This window comes from Harpia harpyja, chromosome 2, assembly GCF_026419915.1.
Source record: "Harpia harpyja isolate bHarHar1 chromosome 2, bHarHar1 primary haplotype, whole genome shotgun sequence".
Taxonomy (NCBI): domain Eukaryota; kingdom Metazoa; phylum Chordata; class Aves; order Accipitriformes; family Accipitridae; genus Harpia; species Harpia harpyja.
The window spans coordinates 54,762,782-54,780,015 of record NC_068941.1 but is presented as its reverse complement, the minus strand read 5'-3'; the positions used below and the strand labels follow the sequence as shown (position 1 = coordinate 54,780,015).

Genomic DNA, 17,234 nt, shown 5'->3' with positions numbered 1-17,234 from the left:
ACTATGTCAAGAGTAAATTCTGAAAGCAATGGTTTTTTTCCCTTGTCTTCTTTTGCTTAAAGGATCTCTGCTGTTTGTGCTGAAATGATCTGGAATTCTGCCAAAGCCTTCAGGATAAGCATATTTCAGTCTGGCAGTGAATTCCCAGGCAAAAGAAGAAAAAACTACAGACACTATCAAGTGAAAGTTATTTATAAATCCAGATACAAAATCTATGAAAACTAGTGTAGCAATCTTTTAACTGAGGCCATTTCTCCCAGCTGCTATTAGTATAAATATCAAATGTGGTACTTTGTGCATGTATCAAAATTTAAACAAAAGAGAATAAGTAGCATCCTGAGCCAGATAATTTCCATGTTTTTTCTGTAGAAGTTTGCAGATTTAATATTTTTACCTGGCCATTTAAAGCATGAGATTAATGAGAGAATATGCATTTTAAGATGTTTGAGATAATATATTAATAAAATAATTTTGAGAATATAACAGCTAAAATGCCCTATTGGTCCATAAATACTTTTACCTTTTCTTTTAACCTATTTTTATCTATTTGTATTTTGTCTGCTCAAAATAAATGCATAAAACAGTCCACCAAACCCACTTTGGATTAATAATGAAATTCTACGTCATCTAAAACTAGCAGTATATTTTCTTGTAGGTTGCAATAGAAGCTCGTATTTCATCTTCAGTGTATAATCTCAGATTCCAAAATATAATCTCAAACACACACACACCTATGTATACATGCATACACATGCATTTAGAAACCTACACACGTGTATATACACATTTATAGCTTTCTGTAGATATGGGCATGAATAACTAGACCAATACATGTAGTAGTTATTTTTAAAAAATGAATAAAAGCTATATCAATGTATCTTGTGACTTTCTTAGAAACTGGAATGGTTGGGAGGCATTCAGATGAGTTATCATTTAAGCAACTAAAGAAAGAATATATAATTATGCTCAAAAGATTAATTCAAAACATCTAGTTATGATGGGTTCCATTGTCTTTGAAGAACAGAGAGGGGTTCTATCAAGAGTTAACACAGTCTAAAATAATCTCCCTTTATTTTAATTAAAAGATGAACCAAGAGAATAGATCATTGCTTAATTTTCCAGTTTGGAGGCAGAGAAGAATGTGGCATCAATAGTGTCTGGGAACTGTCTAGGTCACTGCCCGGCATCACGTCTTTTACTGAACAGTATATCTCTCATACTTAGGAAAGACAGCTAAGCCTGTGTTCAGCTAGACTCTGAGAAGTTTAGTTGTGCTTGTCGTGGTTTAACCCCAGCCAGCAACTAAGCTAAGTAGCATGCAGCAGCTTGCTCACTTCCCTCCCAACCCAGTGGGAGAGAATTAGAAAAAAATTAAAACTTGTGGGTTGAGATAAGAACGGTTTAATAGAACAGAAAGGAAGAAACTAATAATGATAATAACAATAATAAAATGATAATGATAATAATAAAAGAATTGGAATATACAAAACAAGTGATGCACAATGTGATTGCTCACCACTCACCGACTGACACCCACTTAGTCCCCGAGCAGCGATCCTTCCCTGCCCCACTCCCCCCAGTTTATATACTAGATGTGACGTCACACGGTATGGAATACCCTGTTGTCCACTTTGGGTCAGCTGCTCTGGCTGTGTCCCCTCCCAACTTCTCCTGCCCCTCCAGCCTTCTTGCTGGCTGGGCATGAGAAGCTGAAAAATCCTTGACTTTAGTCTAAACACTACTGAGCAACAACTGAAAACATCAGTGTGTTATTAACATTCTTCTCATACTGAACCCAAAAGGTAACACCATACCAGCTACTAGAAAGAAAATTAACTCTGTCCCAGCTGACGCCAGGACAGTGCTAGCCAGCAGATTCAAAAAGGGTCACTTTAAAAGTCATGTTACAGTCATGGAAGCTGGAAATAGAAATGGGAAAAAAAAGATTTTCATTTGAGGAATGGAAAATTTCACGGATAATGTAAGCAAAAGAAATTAAATTAAATATGGAAGGTAAATGTGAGTTTTGAAATGTATTAGTAATTGTATTATTTCTGCTGATTTTTCAAGAGTCTATCTATTTAAAACCAAAGCAAAGTTTAAAGTTATGAATTCTGAGTCTGTGTGATTGGAAGAATCCAAATAAATGAGATGATAAAAATATTAGGTCATGGTAATTAAACTCAAAGACAGTTTTCTTTTAAAAGGTGCATCTTTAAGTTAAGCTACTTCCTTTTTAGATTAAAAATGAGTGTCTTATTTCTGATATATGACAATGGATTTTGATCTAGAAAGTAGAAACTAATTACATTTAAAGTGTTCCACTAAGGCTGCTCATTAATTTATTGAGAGCAGAAGTGACAGAAAAAAGCAAAAGAAAAACTAATACTTGCCTTTTTATATTTATTTTACAGGAAATGTGTTTGTTGTAAGCCTGGCAGTTGCAGACTTGGTTGTAGCAATCTACCCATATCCACTGGTCCTCACATCTGTATTTCACAACGGATGGAACCTGGGATACCTTCACTGCCAGATTAGTGGCTTCTTGATGGGCCTAAGTGTCATTGGATCAATCTTCAATATTACAGGCATCGCTATCAATCGGTACTGCTATATCTGTCACAGTCTCAAATATGACAAGCTGTACAGCGACAAGAATTCATTGTGCTATGTTGTTCTTATCTGGGTCCTAACATTTGTTGCTATTGTGCCCAACCTGTTTGTGGGATCACTACAATATGACCCCAGGATTTACTCATGTACATTTGCACAATCTGTGAGCTCAGCATATACAATAGCAGTTGTGTTTTTCCATTTCCTGCTTCCCATAGCCATAGTTACTTTCTGTTACTTGAGAATATGGATCCTTGTTATTCAGGTAAGGCGAAGGGTTAAACCAGATAACAACCCCAGGCTAAAACCACATGACTTCAGAAACTTTGTAACCATGTTTGTGGTATTTGTGCTGTTTGCAGTCTGCTGGGCTCCTTTGAACTTTATAGGCCTTGCTGTGGCTGTCAACCCAGAAACTGTAATCCCTAGGATTCCAGAGTGGTTGTTTGTATCCAGTTATTACATGGCATATTTCAACAGCTGCCTTAATGCTATCATATATGGACTCCTGAACCAGAACTTCAGAAGAGAATACAAGAGAATTATTGTCACTTTTTGTACAGCAAAAGTTTTTTTCCAGGATAGTTCTAATGATGCGGGAGACAGGATGAAAAGTAAACCTTCTCCATTGATTACCAACAACAATCAAGTGAAAGTGGACTCTGTCTGAACATGGTAACCTTATTGTTGCTCAACAGCATCCACATAAAGTATCTGTTTTATTAGACCTACTGTTAAATATTAAGGTGAAATATCTCTTCTACACTGAAAGCATTTGATCAAATTCCTTGCATGGTATTTGGGATCTGAAGTTACAGAGCCATGACATACAGATCCTGTCATACAAGGGTATGGCTCTCTTATAACAACACAGTGAGGGAATTACAAAATTATGCATGGATACTTTTTTTTTTCCTTAAATGGAGACAAAAAACTAGAAGGAGATTGAAATGAAAGTATCCACATTGCCTGTATCAATAAAAGAAATCACAAAACTATTCCTACCAATTTCTGCCTCCTGCTTCTGGCCAGGTTATGCTCCTGATTCTCAAACCTCTGAGAACTTCTTTTAAAAGATTAAATCAGACCTTTATGCAAGATATTAGGAAATGTGAGGTGAGAAATCAAAGTAATTGAAAATTCATTAGGGTTGCTTTGCTCCTAACATGGACACGATTGTTCATATTTTGGAGATTAAACCTTGCCAGCCCTCCTAGGAATGGCATTCTCAAATGAGTTCTCAATTTTAAAATAGCTTTTAGGAGGAGAAATATACGTGACTGATTATCTTCAAAGGTACAAGGGCAGGAGGATAAACAGCAAGGAAAGAAAAGAGCCATGATTCATCAGCTCAAGCCATTTGGGCATGAAAACGTGTAGGAGGGTTGGGAAGAGAAATATAAACCATCATTCTTTCTGATGAGACAGTAATTCACAAAATCACGATGTGCCCCAGAGGAGTTTCTGGGGAAACACCTCCTAGAAACACAAATGAGGAAGGACCGTTATTTCTCACTTGTAGTTCTAAACTTCTGTGAGAAGAAGATCAATGCATTTAAGAGGAACGGTGGGTGAGGATGACGGTTTTCTCTGGTTAGTGGAATCTTGACGTCATGAAACCCTGCAAAATGAGAAATATTTACAGGATGAGCATTTAACATCTTTCTCAACTTGATCTCCTGAGAATAGCCTGAGACTTAGGTTATTTTGTAATTTGCTACAGATAAGGTTTTCGAAATAATAATTAGGTGTTTACCACAATGATGAACGTAGTGTAATAACCTAGAACAATTAGACACCTTTAAATAATGGAAAAGAGAAGATCCTACTTATGTCCCTGGTACAAGGAGGAACATGTAACTCTCAGGACAGGACCTGTTATGTGGACCTTCCACCGACAGCAGGCACCTCTTCAGTGAGGGGAAGCATACTGTGAAGTGAGGAAGGATAGCTAGACAGGCTGTCTCCTGCAACAATGAATCTCTGTTTATAATGAAGTCCTCTGGTGGAGAAAAGCAATTCACAACAATAGGATTCATCCTTAAATTGACCTTAAAAAGAAGGAGCATTTTGTTCTGGAAAGGTGCTCCAACTGTCATAGCTTTTAATGCTCAAGTGTTCATACCTACACTGATGTTCAAATACACTTGAGCTTTTCCAAGCCAATTCCAATCATTTCAACTGGACTAAGAGTTTCTGAAGAGCCATCAGACTTCTGTTAATCTATATTGAAACATGGACTTTACCTAAACAGTTCCTTTAAATTATTACTTGCTGTACTGGAGATTTTCTTGAGCCTATATGTCTTAGAAACCAACAGTCACTCGATGTCATATAATTCCTTAGACTGCATACAAATCTAAGAGCATTTCATCTTTGTTGGATCATACATCAATGTACTCTTGACTTAATAATAAACTAAAAGGGAGTAGATTCATATTTACTTGAAACCCCCACTGACACTTTGTCAACTGACCAGTTTCTTTTACCTTAAAAATAGGTGCCTCATGTCAAGTTGACAACAGAACTAATGAACAACATTGTAAAACCCTGGAGATGAACTAGCAAGTCAATGCATTGCCAAGGTGCTTGACTCATCTTTGTTTACATTTGCCAGTCAGAGCCACTGTGTAAATAACCAGCTCTCTTCTATTGTGGTATCGTCATATGATGCAATATGCTACAACATGGCTAACAGCATAAAGTATATCACAGCTTTCTTCACTATGGTTTCATCCTTGGAGGATGCGTAGCTCTGTAATTTTATTGCTTTGTGTGTAGTGATTTCAGAATAGCAAGGGAGGCACCTTATAAGAAAAGAAGTTTTTCATGTAAGAAAAAAACACTATTTAAAATCTTACAAAACTTGCCTTATTTAAAGCATATTTTCAATGAAAATAATGTCTTATAATGCATCTAATAAAGTAGCGTAAAGATAGTGTAAGTAGCTTAATCATTAGTAAATTTAGAATTCTCAAAGATCTTTCACTTGCCATTTCCAACAGAAAATGTACATTTATCATGTCTACATATTTATGAGCTGGTTCAAGATACTGTATCAAATATTGTGGGTTATCTGAGGAACTAAAGTCCCCTGTAATTCACAAGTGCTAAAATATATTTTTGATGATAATGAAAATGGTTTGCTATATGCAATAAAACACATTATACCAAAGGTATATATTTTATTGAATAGGCCTGTAATAAAAATGGAGAGCATTTTTCAGATCTGATATTTTGAAATATTTGTATTAAATCTAAATCACAGAAGTGTGGATGTTGGTGATGTTATGAGCTGCTAAATATAGCAATAATTTTAAGAAATTAATCTCTTGTTCTTCTTTGGGGGAAGGGAAGAGTGTTAGTCTTTAGAATTTAGTTTAAATTAATATGGATGAAAAATTTGGGCAATATCTGCTGGCCTCTTCAAATTAATTTTGCATTTACTGACATTCTGAAGTACATTTTAGGGAAGGTTTGCAAAACCACTCATTGCAAAAGTGAAAGAATAACGATGTTAAACTCTGCAGTAACTATTTCTTTTAATCAGATTCTATTGCTTCAAAGGAGTCAAAGTGATTGATGTAAGACAATCAGCAGCCTCGTCAGCTGCTCATTGACAATGAACATGACAATGTAAGTCAGCACTGCACATGATCAGACTCTTTGTGGTCAATATAAAAATGACTGATGAAAATAAGCGTGATTTCTGTCCTTCTAAGGAGATGGAGTTAGAAACCTAACCAAAATTAATTGCTTCTGTGCAGATGGATGAGCCATGACATGTTTTTTACATTCCAAGTAATTAAATTTTCCCCTGTATGAAAAGGTAGCATAGCACAAATGCATTATTTAGAGTTCTATCCGGAAGTTTTGGATAGTGTACTTGTCCTATAGCAGTCATCAGCCCTGGATGGATTTAATTCTAAAACATGAGTCTTAGCAGTCTACGACACCTGCAGGGACCCATCCCTTTCCTACTTCCTATCCATTTCTGGTCTGAGCCCCAATGAAGCCAAAGGACCTCTGTGAAGGAGCAGTGAACCCCTGTATGCAACACACTGAAGACTTATAGCCTAGTTGACCCTGACCTTATCCTACAAGAATTTCTTTCATATATCACAATCTTGAATATGTTGACAATCTGAATATGATCTTATATCAATGCATCTTGAACCCTTACAGATAGATAGTCTTATTGGTGGTCATCTTCATTGCAAACTTCACGCTAACAAGAAGTTTAGCATTATTTCATATTTACCAGCAAAGAGAATATTAATGAATATGTTAATATCAATTAACAGGGTATTTATTATAGTTAAACTGTAACTGTATGCAACAATGTAATTTCATTTGGAACAGCTCACTTAAGAGTGCTTAGCACATTTTCTTCTTCCACTGGGCTAGTGGAAGTGCATAGATATGAAGCAAATATATGTTATTTCAATAGGTATAATATATATCAATGACTTTACTATTTTTCTTTCTCTTATTTGTTTTAGAAAGTAAGTCTTTGAATCATCCACAATAAACATACTATTGTAATCAATCTATATTGCAGTGTATAGCGCATCCTTCTATAGTCCATTAATATTGCACTTTTTTCTTCTTTTGGACCACTTTCGAAATGGTATCATGTTAAAACAGATTTAATATGACATACTGAAGGGAACTGTTATTTCCCTTAAACTGCACTGAAAGAAAAATCATTAAAAAACTCCTTAAAATATAATACACAAGTATATAAGTATATGTGGTCACCAGATTTAAAATAGAATCTCAGAAACTCTTCTATTTGAATATCTTGTTCAGAAACTGTAGTAATACAGATGAACGGTTATTCTTTAATTCTTTTCTAATAACTGCACTTTCTAAGTGTCATTAATATGGTTTACAAATAATTAAGAGCTACAAATGTCTGTCATCTTGTCACTGAGGCTTGGGAAATCACATGTGCTAAAGCCAAATTTCTTAGAAGAAAAAATATTCAAGTAGTGGCCTGGCTTATAGCCCATGTACTGTATCTCCAATTTTTGCCTGTGTTAAGTAAGAATTCCATTATGTGGTTTTATGAATTTACTCATTAAAATATTATTCCTACCTCAAATATGTGTCTGAGAGATTGCAATAAAGAATAGGGTGGGAAAGACTCACAGTACAAGCCAATAGCCTTTAGAATTTTTAATAGAAACAAAAGTAAATTCAGCAAAGAAGTACATGTGTTAATAATGGTCACAGAAAATATTTTCCCAATTCAGTAAAATACTCATCACTCAAACCATCCTTACTACCAAACACTAACCAAAGTATGCGTATTTTGAGAAGCATGTTATTCATAAATGTATATACCGATTATTCCAAAAGTTACAACCAAACAGTATTTGAGACACAATGTCTCATTTTCAGCTCATATAAACCAGCACAGATTCACTGGTTCATGTCAGCTGAGAATTTTATCATATTAGATTTCATAAATCTAAAAATTAGCTATTTTACACTATTACACAAGAAATATACGTTTTATTTCTAAGGAACTCATGGATTGTCAGCTCTCCAGGTTGTGAATTTGCCTGCTAAAGATCTGCAGAATTAACCTCATCCAGTGGAACTCTCTCCGTGATTTGTAATTTTTATAACTAAATTTATAAAGTCAGCAGTCTTTTATTTGGCTTCATTCTTAACTGTATAAATAGTATCTATTTAGCAGAAAATTGTCCTAACACAAGAGATTTGATCAATCCAGAGACAGGAAATCTACTTACCATTATACTTTCTGCTTATATTGCATGTGTGCACAAGGGTTTCATTTAATCACAACAAGAATTTTACTTTGCATGTTTGTTTCCAGATTCTAAAAGTGCTTATATTCAAATACATACTCTTCACTCTTCTTCAGTATGTAGAAATATTCAGTTTTTCATAATGTGTATAAAAGTCAGGGCAATACAATGAGGTTGTCAATCAGATGTACGGTTCAAACCAAAATATTTTTCCACACAATTTAAGCTGTGGAATTTTCTGCCACAGAGTACTGCCTATACAAACCCTATACAGGTACACAAAAAACCCCTGCACTGATTCACAGCAAGAAGATTCCCTAGGGCTAGCAAGCACAAAAATACAACTTCAGCATCAGGAAATCCCTAAGCCAAGGGTTATTGGAATGATACCTGGAGGAAGTATCACTATATTTTTGCCCTGTTCTTACCCTCTTCCTCAGTATAGATACTGGCCAAAGGATCCTGGAGTATATGGACGTTTTATCTGACTAACTACGTGTGATCTAGAAATGTTAAACAGAACTAACACAATACAGTGCACTTTGAAAGACAAAGGGCTTGATCATTTGTTTTAAGAAACTGGCAATGTCCTTTTTTTCCCCTACTAACCAATAACTGCAAATACAGTAAAAACTATGTTTTAAAAATATAACAGTAGTAGGGTAGGTTAGGATAGGAGAGAGCAAGAGAGCCACTCAAATTACAAATTACTATGTAGGCTTGGTAACAACAGAAAAACATATGTGGGCAAGAATAACATCAAAATCATAAGTAACTTCTAATAAGAGTAAATTAATGAGATACTTTTGTTCACTTTTTAATGATACAATATCAGTAAGCCCTTTGTGATTATTTTTAAAGTTACATAAAAATATTATGTAGTTCTATGGATTACATATGCATGCTTTACAACCTTCAAGTTATGTAAAAAGACATGTCCACAAATACTATATTCAAGTAAATGTTTACATCCAACATAAGGAAATATAGCTACTACAAGCACATTAAACCTACTAGAAAGCCCTTAGATCCCCAAACTTCAGTTTCAGACTGGCTGAAAGGCTAATATGCCAATAATTTATTGACTATTTTCTAGTCTTTCCTGATAGTTTCATAACATTCAATGTCTCTCTCACCATAAATTTTGCCTACGTTGAAAGCAGAAATATTAACTGCTTCATTAATATTTATGTTCCTACAGATCATCTCTCTCAACCATTTTTTATGTTAATGCAATTTTCCCAGAAAACTCCTAGAAATACTTCTCCTTCCCAAATCAGTCCTTTCGCCTTTCCAATCCCAGATGATGTGCTTTTGTTCCTCAGTTCTGACCATGCTGTCAGCTTGGCTGTCCCTCTTCCATCTGTCCATACCAGTGAATGTATGCCATAATGTTCTTGACTCTGAAATGTTCCTGTCCTGTTGTGATCTATTATGACCACTTGTGTTTTTTAAGAGTAGTTTGATATCAATTAAAGACCATCTTACAAACTAAATACAATAGTTTCAGTACTAGTCACCTTCAAGAAACTACGATTTAATACAAGCGTAACAATTTATAACATGAATAAAACCCCACAGGGCTCTATTCTTTAAACATAAACCTTGCTTTATAATCTTCAAAATAATTTTATTTCTTTTAAATGCTTATGAATCCCATTATTGCCCCCATCTTTTTCTCCACCAGTCACGAACCCAGCTCCTGTACTGAGGGAGGAATTAAATAGTCACTAGAAGAAGGGTTGCACTTGAAGTCTATAAGATAGGCCAGGGGTAGGTACCACTATGTATTGAAGCACTTGACAAAAAATAAGTGACTGTTACCTAAGATTTTAAAGAAAGAAATTAGACCTTGTTTCAGGAAAAGCTCAGCAATAAGGAACAGTTAGAAAGGAATCATCACTGGTGTTACTATCAAAAAGCTGTTATGGGAAAAGGGAGCCCATCTTCTATATGAAACCAAGAATTTATTGCTAGTTTAATTAATGTTTTAATAGTCTAGGAAAAAAAATGTGAGTTATTCTTAGTCCAATTACAATTAAACTAACACTCCAAGTCCAAATCATCTAATTATTATAGAAAATCCTTATTGATTATATGATTCAAGTCATGTATATGACTACAGATTAAGTATAGTTTTATACATAAAACTTCCTAGTGTCTACCACTTTTTCCTGGTTTTGCACTCACCCTTCCACAGTACCTCTGGGTCATTTTTATGCTCCTATCTGTTGAGATGAAGAAGAAGCTATAAAGTTTTTTGCAACCCATAAAGCCCCTGAAACCTCCAAACCTGAAGGAAAGGACCAGCATGGGTGCAGTTTCTGTGTGTGTAAATTTGTTTAACACACTCATTTGTTCTGATTCTTCCCAGCACGTCTGATAGTAGTAGTGGAATAGTCACTCCTTCATCCTACAGGCAACAGCATTTGAAACACAACAGTGACAGCCCATAGTGGAAAGTCCTATGTTTATTGGGATATTTTTTGTCATGGGAGGTCCAGAAAACATGAAGATACAGGGTAGGCATTTTGTCATTCCAAATAGACTTAAAGGTCTATTACACAGATGTCTGCTATTAGTTGAGAATCTAAGGGCCAGATAGTCAGTCTGGTCCTAAACAGGACTCTCCTACCTCTTGTCTTTTATTGTTTCTGGTTTACTCCTTCAAGACAGATCTTGCATTTGATTCACATATTGCCAGAAAACTGTTGTCTGCGAAAACAGTAATCAAAAGACAGAATCCATCTTATGCAATTACTTCACTGCTGTTAGAAATTAAGTGTTTTCAGAGCAATTAGGACAGTATCCTGAAAGAATTAGCTAATCAAAAAGTTTCCTTATTAATACAGAAAAGCAACAATACTATTTTTTTCAGTTAATTTATCACCTCAGAATGTTTCCTTGATGTCTAAGTGTTTTTATAATACAGATAATACTACCTAATGAATTATTTCTCAGCAAGTAGAAGAATTTGAAATAAAAAAATCCACCTGGCTGTCAAAGAAACAGTTGAGTAATGTTTATATTGAATCTTGAAATAAAATATGATCAAATCTCCAGAATAACTTTCAAATAATGAGAATAATTTTTCATAATCTTCTTATTTAGGACATTGCTTGTATATAAACACCAATACACTGATCAAAAAAACCAACTGTCACTGTTTTTCACAGATGAGTATGTATGTTCAGGAAGGCAAGCCAAGAGACTGTTGAACTTTCTCATAAATAACTGCAGAGTGTCATTGGGTCACATCTAAAGACAAATATTAGTTATTGCAAACTAACCCTCTAATCATAGTTAAGGACAGAATGATGATAGTGTAGGCAGATGGAATGAAAAAAGCTCCATTCAGAGTACAAACACACAATTAAGGAAATTCAGAGCAGTGTCTGTAGCCACATGAAGGCATTCTTAAACCAGAGTTCAGTTTCAGCCTCATCAGTTACTTTATTTTTTAGTTTTCTTCTTCAGCATCACAACCTTTGGGCAGTGTTTCATGATACTGAGAACAGCCATTTAGCATCTCTCTGTGATATTCTTGGTTTCAGTTCTTCCTTCTATTTTAGAAGAGGAAAATGTTCAAGGAGAACCCTGATAATGCATTCCAAGTATGTTTGGATACAGCTGGGTATTCATAATTGTAGACAACTATGAAAATTAGAGTTTGCATTCAGTAAAGAGTAAGTAACAGCCATAGGGAGTGACTACGGCATTTGAAAATCATATGCATTGCATTTGTTTGGTCAACACCAAATAACAAACTGAGCTATTCTGAACTATTGGACTTGCATGTCCCCTGTTATCTTACTTTTCATTTCATTTCATTTCATTTCCTTTCATTTCATTCAACCCTAATGGTTTCTAGCTGGTGGAGATGTCAACATAAAATTTTGGAGTGGACTTTGAACGTGTCTCTGTGTGTGTGTGCGTGTGTGCGCGCGCGCGCGCGCGCATGTATGCTTTATGTAAGGGGAATAGAAGAATATCTTATAAACTAGAACAGTAAGTTTAGTCATTGCTACCAGTAAGACAAGAATTGTTAGCTGCTATATATGTAGAAAAACAGAAAAGAATGGCTGCTATCTTGTAAATCACCCTGTAGTGGGTCTCCCTTCTCTCTCAGCCAGATTTTCTACATGATTGTCTCTGCCAGCTTGAGGACAGGCAAAGTGATCACCACTGTGGCTACTCTGCAGGCACAGCAGACTTCCTGCTCCAGGGTATACCTCCTGATCTGACACGTTGCAGTGCTGGGCTTGGTGCTAGCAGAAGCGCCATGCATGCTTAGTGCAAGAGGGAAATGACTCTGAAAGGTTTTGCTGGTGTTCATGAAGTTCTGGTGGGCATGGACCACACTAACCCCCTAGTAAAAGCCATCCGTGTTTCATTTTACTGTCTGCTAGTCCTAATTCTTTCCTTTCATAGTCAACAGAGACCACAATTACTAACACCAGTGATCAAGGTATTAATGGATTTCAACTGAGTTGTTACAGTAGTTCCTGTGAAGTTTTTTCTTATTTTCAAGGCTTGCAGCAACAGAAAGTGAAATCAATTAGCAGGATTTCTTCAGTTTTCAGACACAGAAATGTAGAATATTCTGTGTTTGCTGCTTCTAAAAAGCAAGTATTTTAACTCTGGAGTTGAACTTAAATAGAATGTAAGTAATTTATACTAAAATAACACCATTCCTTTTGTTGAAATTTGCTATCTTACATTTATGTCAGCATATCTTGCAGGTGAAGTTTGAATTGGTCGGTATTTGAACAGGACATGTGAATGAAAACTTTTCAAGTGTTATCAGTGAATTTTATCCAATCATGATAGTCAGTACTAGTCCAATTTTATTATGGAAGATTGGAGGACATTTTGGTCTCATTCAGACAAAATATATCATCAGGGCACCACTATTTGTCTTTTTTTAAAGGACACACCATGAAGAATAGGTAAGTTATGTCCAAATTCAAGCCTAAGTTATAATCTTCTCCCTGCCTAAAGGTCCCTCCTCTGTTTTAGAGTTAACCTACTATATTTTTCCCTTCATGCACTAAAGATTTGTTTAACATTGATATGCATTGCTACTCCATTGCAACAGGAATTACACTCCCGGGATGGCTATACTTCAGTAATAAATGACAGAGGCAGCACAAACTGTTCCTTTAACCAGCTGTCCTGGGTTCAGCTGGGATAGCGTTAATTTTCTTTCTAGTAGCTGGTATGGTGTTATGTTTTGGGTTCAGTATGAGAAGAATGTTGATAACACACTGATGTTTTCAGTTGTTGCTAAGTAATGTTTAGTCTGAAGTCAAGGATTTTCCAGCTTTGCATGCCCAGCCAGCAAGAAAGCTGGAGGGGCACAAGAAGCTGGCACAGGACACAGCCAGGGCACCTGACCCAAACTGGCCAAAGGGGTATTCCACACCATGTGATGTCACATCTAGTGTATAAACTGGGGGGAGTGGGGGTGGGGGGTTGCTGCTCAGGGACTAACTGGGCATCGGTCGGCAGGTGGTGAGCAACTGCGTTGTGCATCATTTGTATCTTCTAATCCTTTTATCGTTACTGCTGTCACTTTATTAGTGTTATCATTATCATTATTAATTTCTTTTCTGTTCTACTAAACCGTTCTTATCTCAACCCACAAGTTTTACTTCTTTTCCCAATTTTCTCCCCCATCCCACTGGGTGGGGGGGAAGTGAGCAAGCGGCTGCGTGGTGCTTAGTTGCTGGCTGGGGTTAAACCACGACACCAGCTATCAAATACATACAAGGTTTTACTTGCAAATAGCGTAGGATAAATTCTCCCTACTCAATTCCACACCATGGATTTGATATATTTCTGGAAAAAGTGTGAGACTTAATCAGAATTCAAGGGAATAGACTGGAATTGGCCCCCGGTCGCTCTGAAAGTTGGGATTGCCAGCCCTAATTCTTCACACAGCATCAATCAAGCACACAAAAACCTGAAATGGCATTAAACAAAAATGTGTTTTCAAATAATAATAAAAATAAAGTACTTTAATTTGCTTTCCATTTTCAGGTCTTTAAGATGCAATCATATTCATATTCAACCCTTCCTTAAAACCTGGAGGACTAGACATTTACTTTTTCTTCTCCAGTGAAGAGTGATATTCTCCTGTAACTGTTTGTGGGTGAAAAACAACAAATATCATAATCGTGCTGAAATTAGAAGACCTATACTAAGATACATATTTGAAAACCAGGAAAAGCACTCTCCATGTACTTCTCCCATGCTCAACAGCACAACAAGAAGCTTCAATAAACTTCAGTGTTCTTTTATCACTTGAATGCAAAATAGCTTGTGAATAGTTGGGTGGGTAAATCACAGGACTATCTTTTAACACCTCCACTCTGTTATTCTTTTCATCTATTATTTGCAAATAATCCTAGGTAGGATGAGGCAGTGTGAGGAAACCACAGTGAATGAACTGCATGTATATCTTCTTTACTGAGAATTTTATTGCTATTCAGGTCTAAGGAAAATTTTTATATTAAAATACAGTAAAAATAAAATAATAATAAAATAAAATTAACACTATTACTGAAATAGTCATGTAAGAATTAGGTATATCACATATATTAAGAAAATATTTTCTCATAAAAAATAAACACAGATGTTATTCTTCCAACTATTTAGGGCTTTTTTTCCCTTAGAAAATTTCTATTCCTGTTTTTTTTCACCCTGAATATTTGTAATATTAAAATAGATAGAGGCAATTGTACAACAAAATTCACTCATTTTGATTATGGATCCTATAGATCCTATAAGGCCTGCAGGGCATCATGAGCACATGCCAATTGGAAGACCTGGAGGAAAGGCTTAAGTTCAACTAGCTCATACATCACTTCCAGCACATGTGCGCATCCGGATGAGGAAAATACTGATGAAACTCTCCTTTAGTGCAGGTCTGTACAACCTTTTGTACAAATCAAGAGCAGCAGCTAGTGACAGGTGGTGAAATTCCCTTTCAGATAGTATTTATTGCAAGTCAGACCCAGAGGTCTGACTGTGGAAGCATAAGGGTACTTCAAACTCCACCTGGGGACAGCCCTTAGTAGCAACCAGCAGAGAAAACATATGTGCCCGTATAATAAGAGAATCTTGTGGATTTGGTTTAATAAGATCATTCAGGATTTTACAGCAGCATACAACTCTTGACAAATTTTATCTGTACTCTCCTTACATAACAATTCCAGGATTAGAAATTATTTCTAAAAGTTTCAGTGTTTTAGAGCTATCAATTTTGATTTGGATCAACTTATCACTGCCTTTACATTGTCTCCAAATTCTTGCTTTGAATATGAAACCCCAAATGACCCAATAATATATAGTAATTTCAAATATGCATAACAATTGTTGGCTAAACTTTTACAATCCTAAAATGTACACATTTTCAAACATATAAAAGAAACAGGGCTTTAAAAATATAGGAGCATATTAGAACTGACGTGGGAATTCAAAATAAAATAAAACAAGAAAACCCTCAGGATGCCTTCTTGAATAAAAATTGTAACTTTACTCAGCCTGTTTTTGACAAAGCTAATTCTGCTATGGGAGCAGTCTAACATGCTTAAGATATGCAATATTTGGTTGATTCTTGAGAACTAAGATGCAACTACCTGCCTTCATGAAGCCAGTATAATTTTTTTCCAGCCCTAAGCAAACTCTCAGATAATTTCCCTAGCCTTGTTTTCCTTTATGAGAAGCACGAACCACTATTTTTATCCACTCAAATTCCCATGGATAATTGTGTCCTGTGCATATTGTAGATGAGAAGCCTCCAAGCTCTTGCGTAGGACCTTTCCAGAAATAACAAGGGGGTTAGCCAAGTGCTAAGTGAATTGTTCTGGCATATGGCCTGTAACTGCAGCCTCTCCAGTATGGAACTGCACATGAAATTCTTACATGGCTAATGTGCAGTTGCTCCTTCACCTGGCAAATGCATATCTACTCACACGATGCTGTAAGTGTTGAAGTAAGTATGATTCTTGCACTGTAAATCAACATAATCAAGGCTGGAGACATACAATGTACAGGAGTGGAATAATTAATCTGCTGCTTATTTGGAAGTTCAAACTCTTCTAAAGTAATCCAACAACTAGAAGTGGTTCTTAGACCTATTGGTATTAAACTAAAGACCCCTTATTCTTTTGTTTTCTCTTTTTGCTAATATATTCATGCATTCCCCAGCATACTTAAACCAAGGTGCCTGCACATCATTCTCCTACTCTTTTTTACTAAAACATCAGTATGAAAATATCCATTTAACTGTTACCATCCAAAAGATGTTAACATACAAGCTATCCCACATTAACTCAAAACTTTACAAAATTAATGAAAATTCAAAACTTCCTCATTATTAACCTAATATTTTAATTGTTGCAATCTTAGGTTTTCCTCACACATTATTAACAATCTCTCTTCATGTCACACTGTAATAAGTCATAAAATCAGTTATTTTTTTTTTTATTTTCTGAATTCTTAGGATACTTCAATAATATGCAGGATTCTAAGCTGATTTATGTGAAAACTGAGGCATAGGTTTGTCAAGTGTTTGTGTTTGAGTAGTATTACTGTAAACTTTTGGCTTAGTGAAACACCACTGTAGTTACATGAAAGCACGTGAATTTTTTAAAGCTTTCTGGAATTTATAGAGCCTGCATAAGTTGAATATTCCTAATGTAGAAAAGGTTGGAGACATCTCTGTGAGAGAAATTTTACCTACTGGAGCTGAGAAAATTTTTGTACATGTTCATTTGAAACTCAATTCCAATTAAATTATCATTTAATTTGCTTTCTATTGCCTGTCTTAATTTA

The 17,234-nt window shown here is 35.6% G+C and overlaps 1 protein-coding gene across 1 annotated transcript in view; it reads left to right on the top strand.

Annotated features, from left to right (window-relative positions):
* The window catches only part of MTNR1A (melatonin receptor 1A), a 61,970-nt gene extending 54,284 nt beyond the window's left edge, over nt 1-7,686 (top strand). Inside the window, exon 2 of the mRNA XM_052779903.1 lies at nt 2,415-7,686. Within this exon, the coding sequence (XP_052635863.1) occupies nt 2,415-3,283 (869 nt within the window). The 3' untranslated portion in view covers nt 3,284-7,686. The remainder of the gene's footprint in view (nt 1-2,414) is intronic.
* Nucleotides 7,687-17,234: the final 9,548 nt, after the last annotated feature.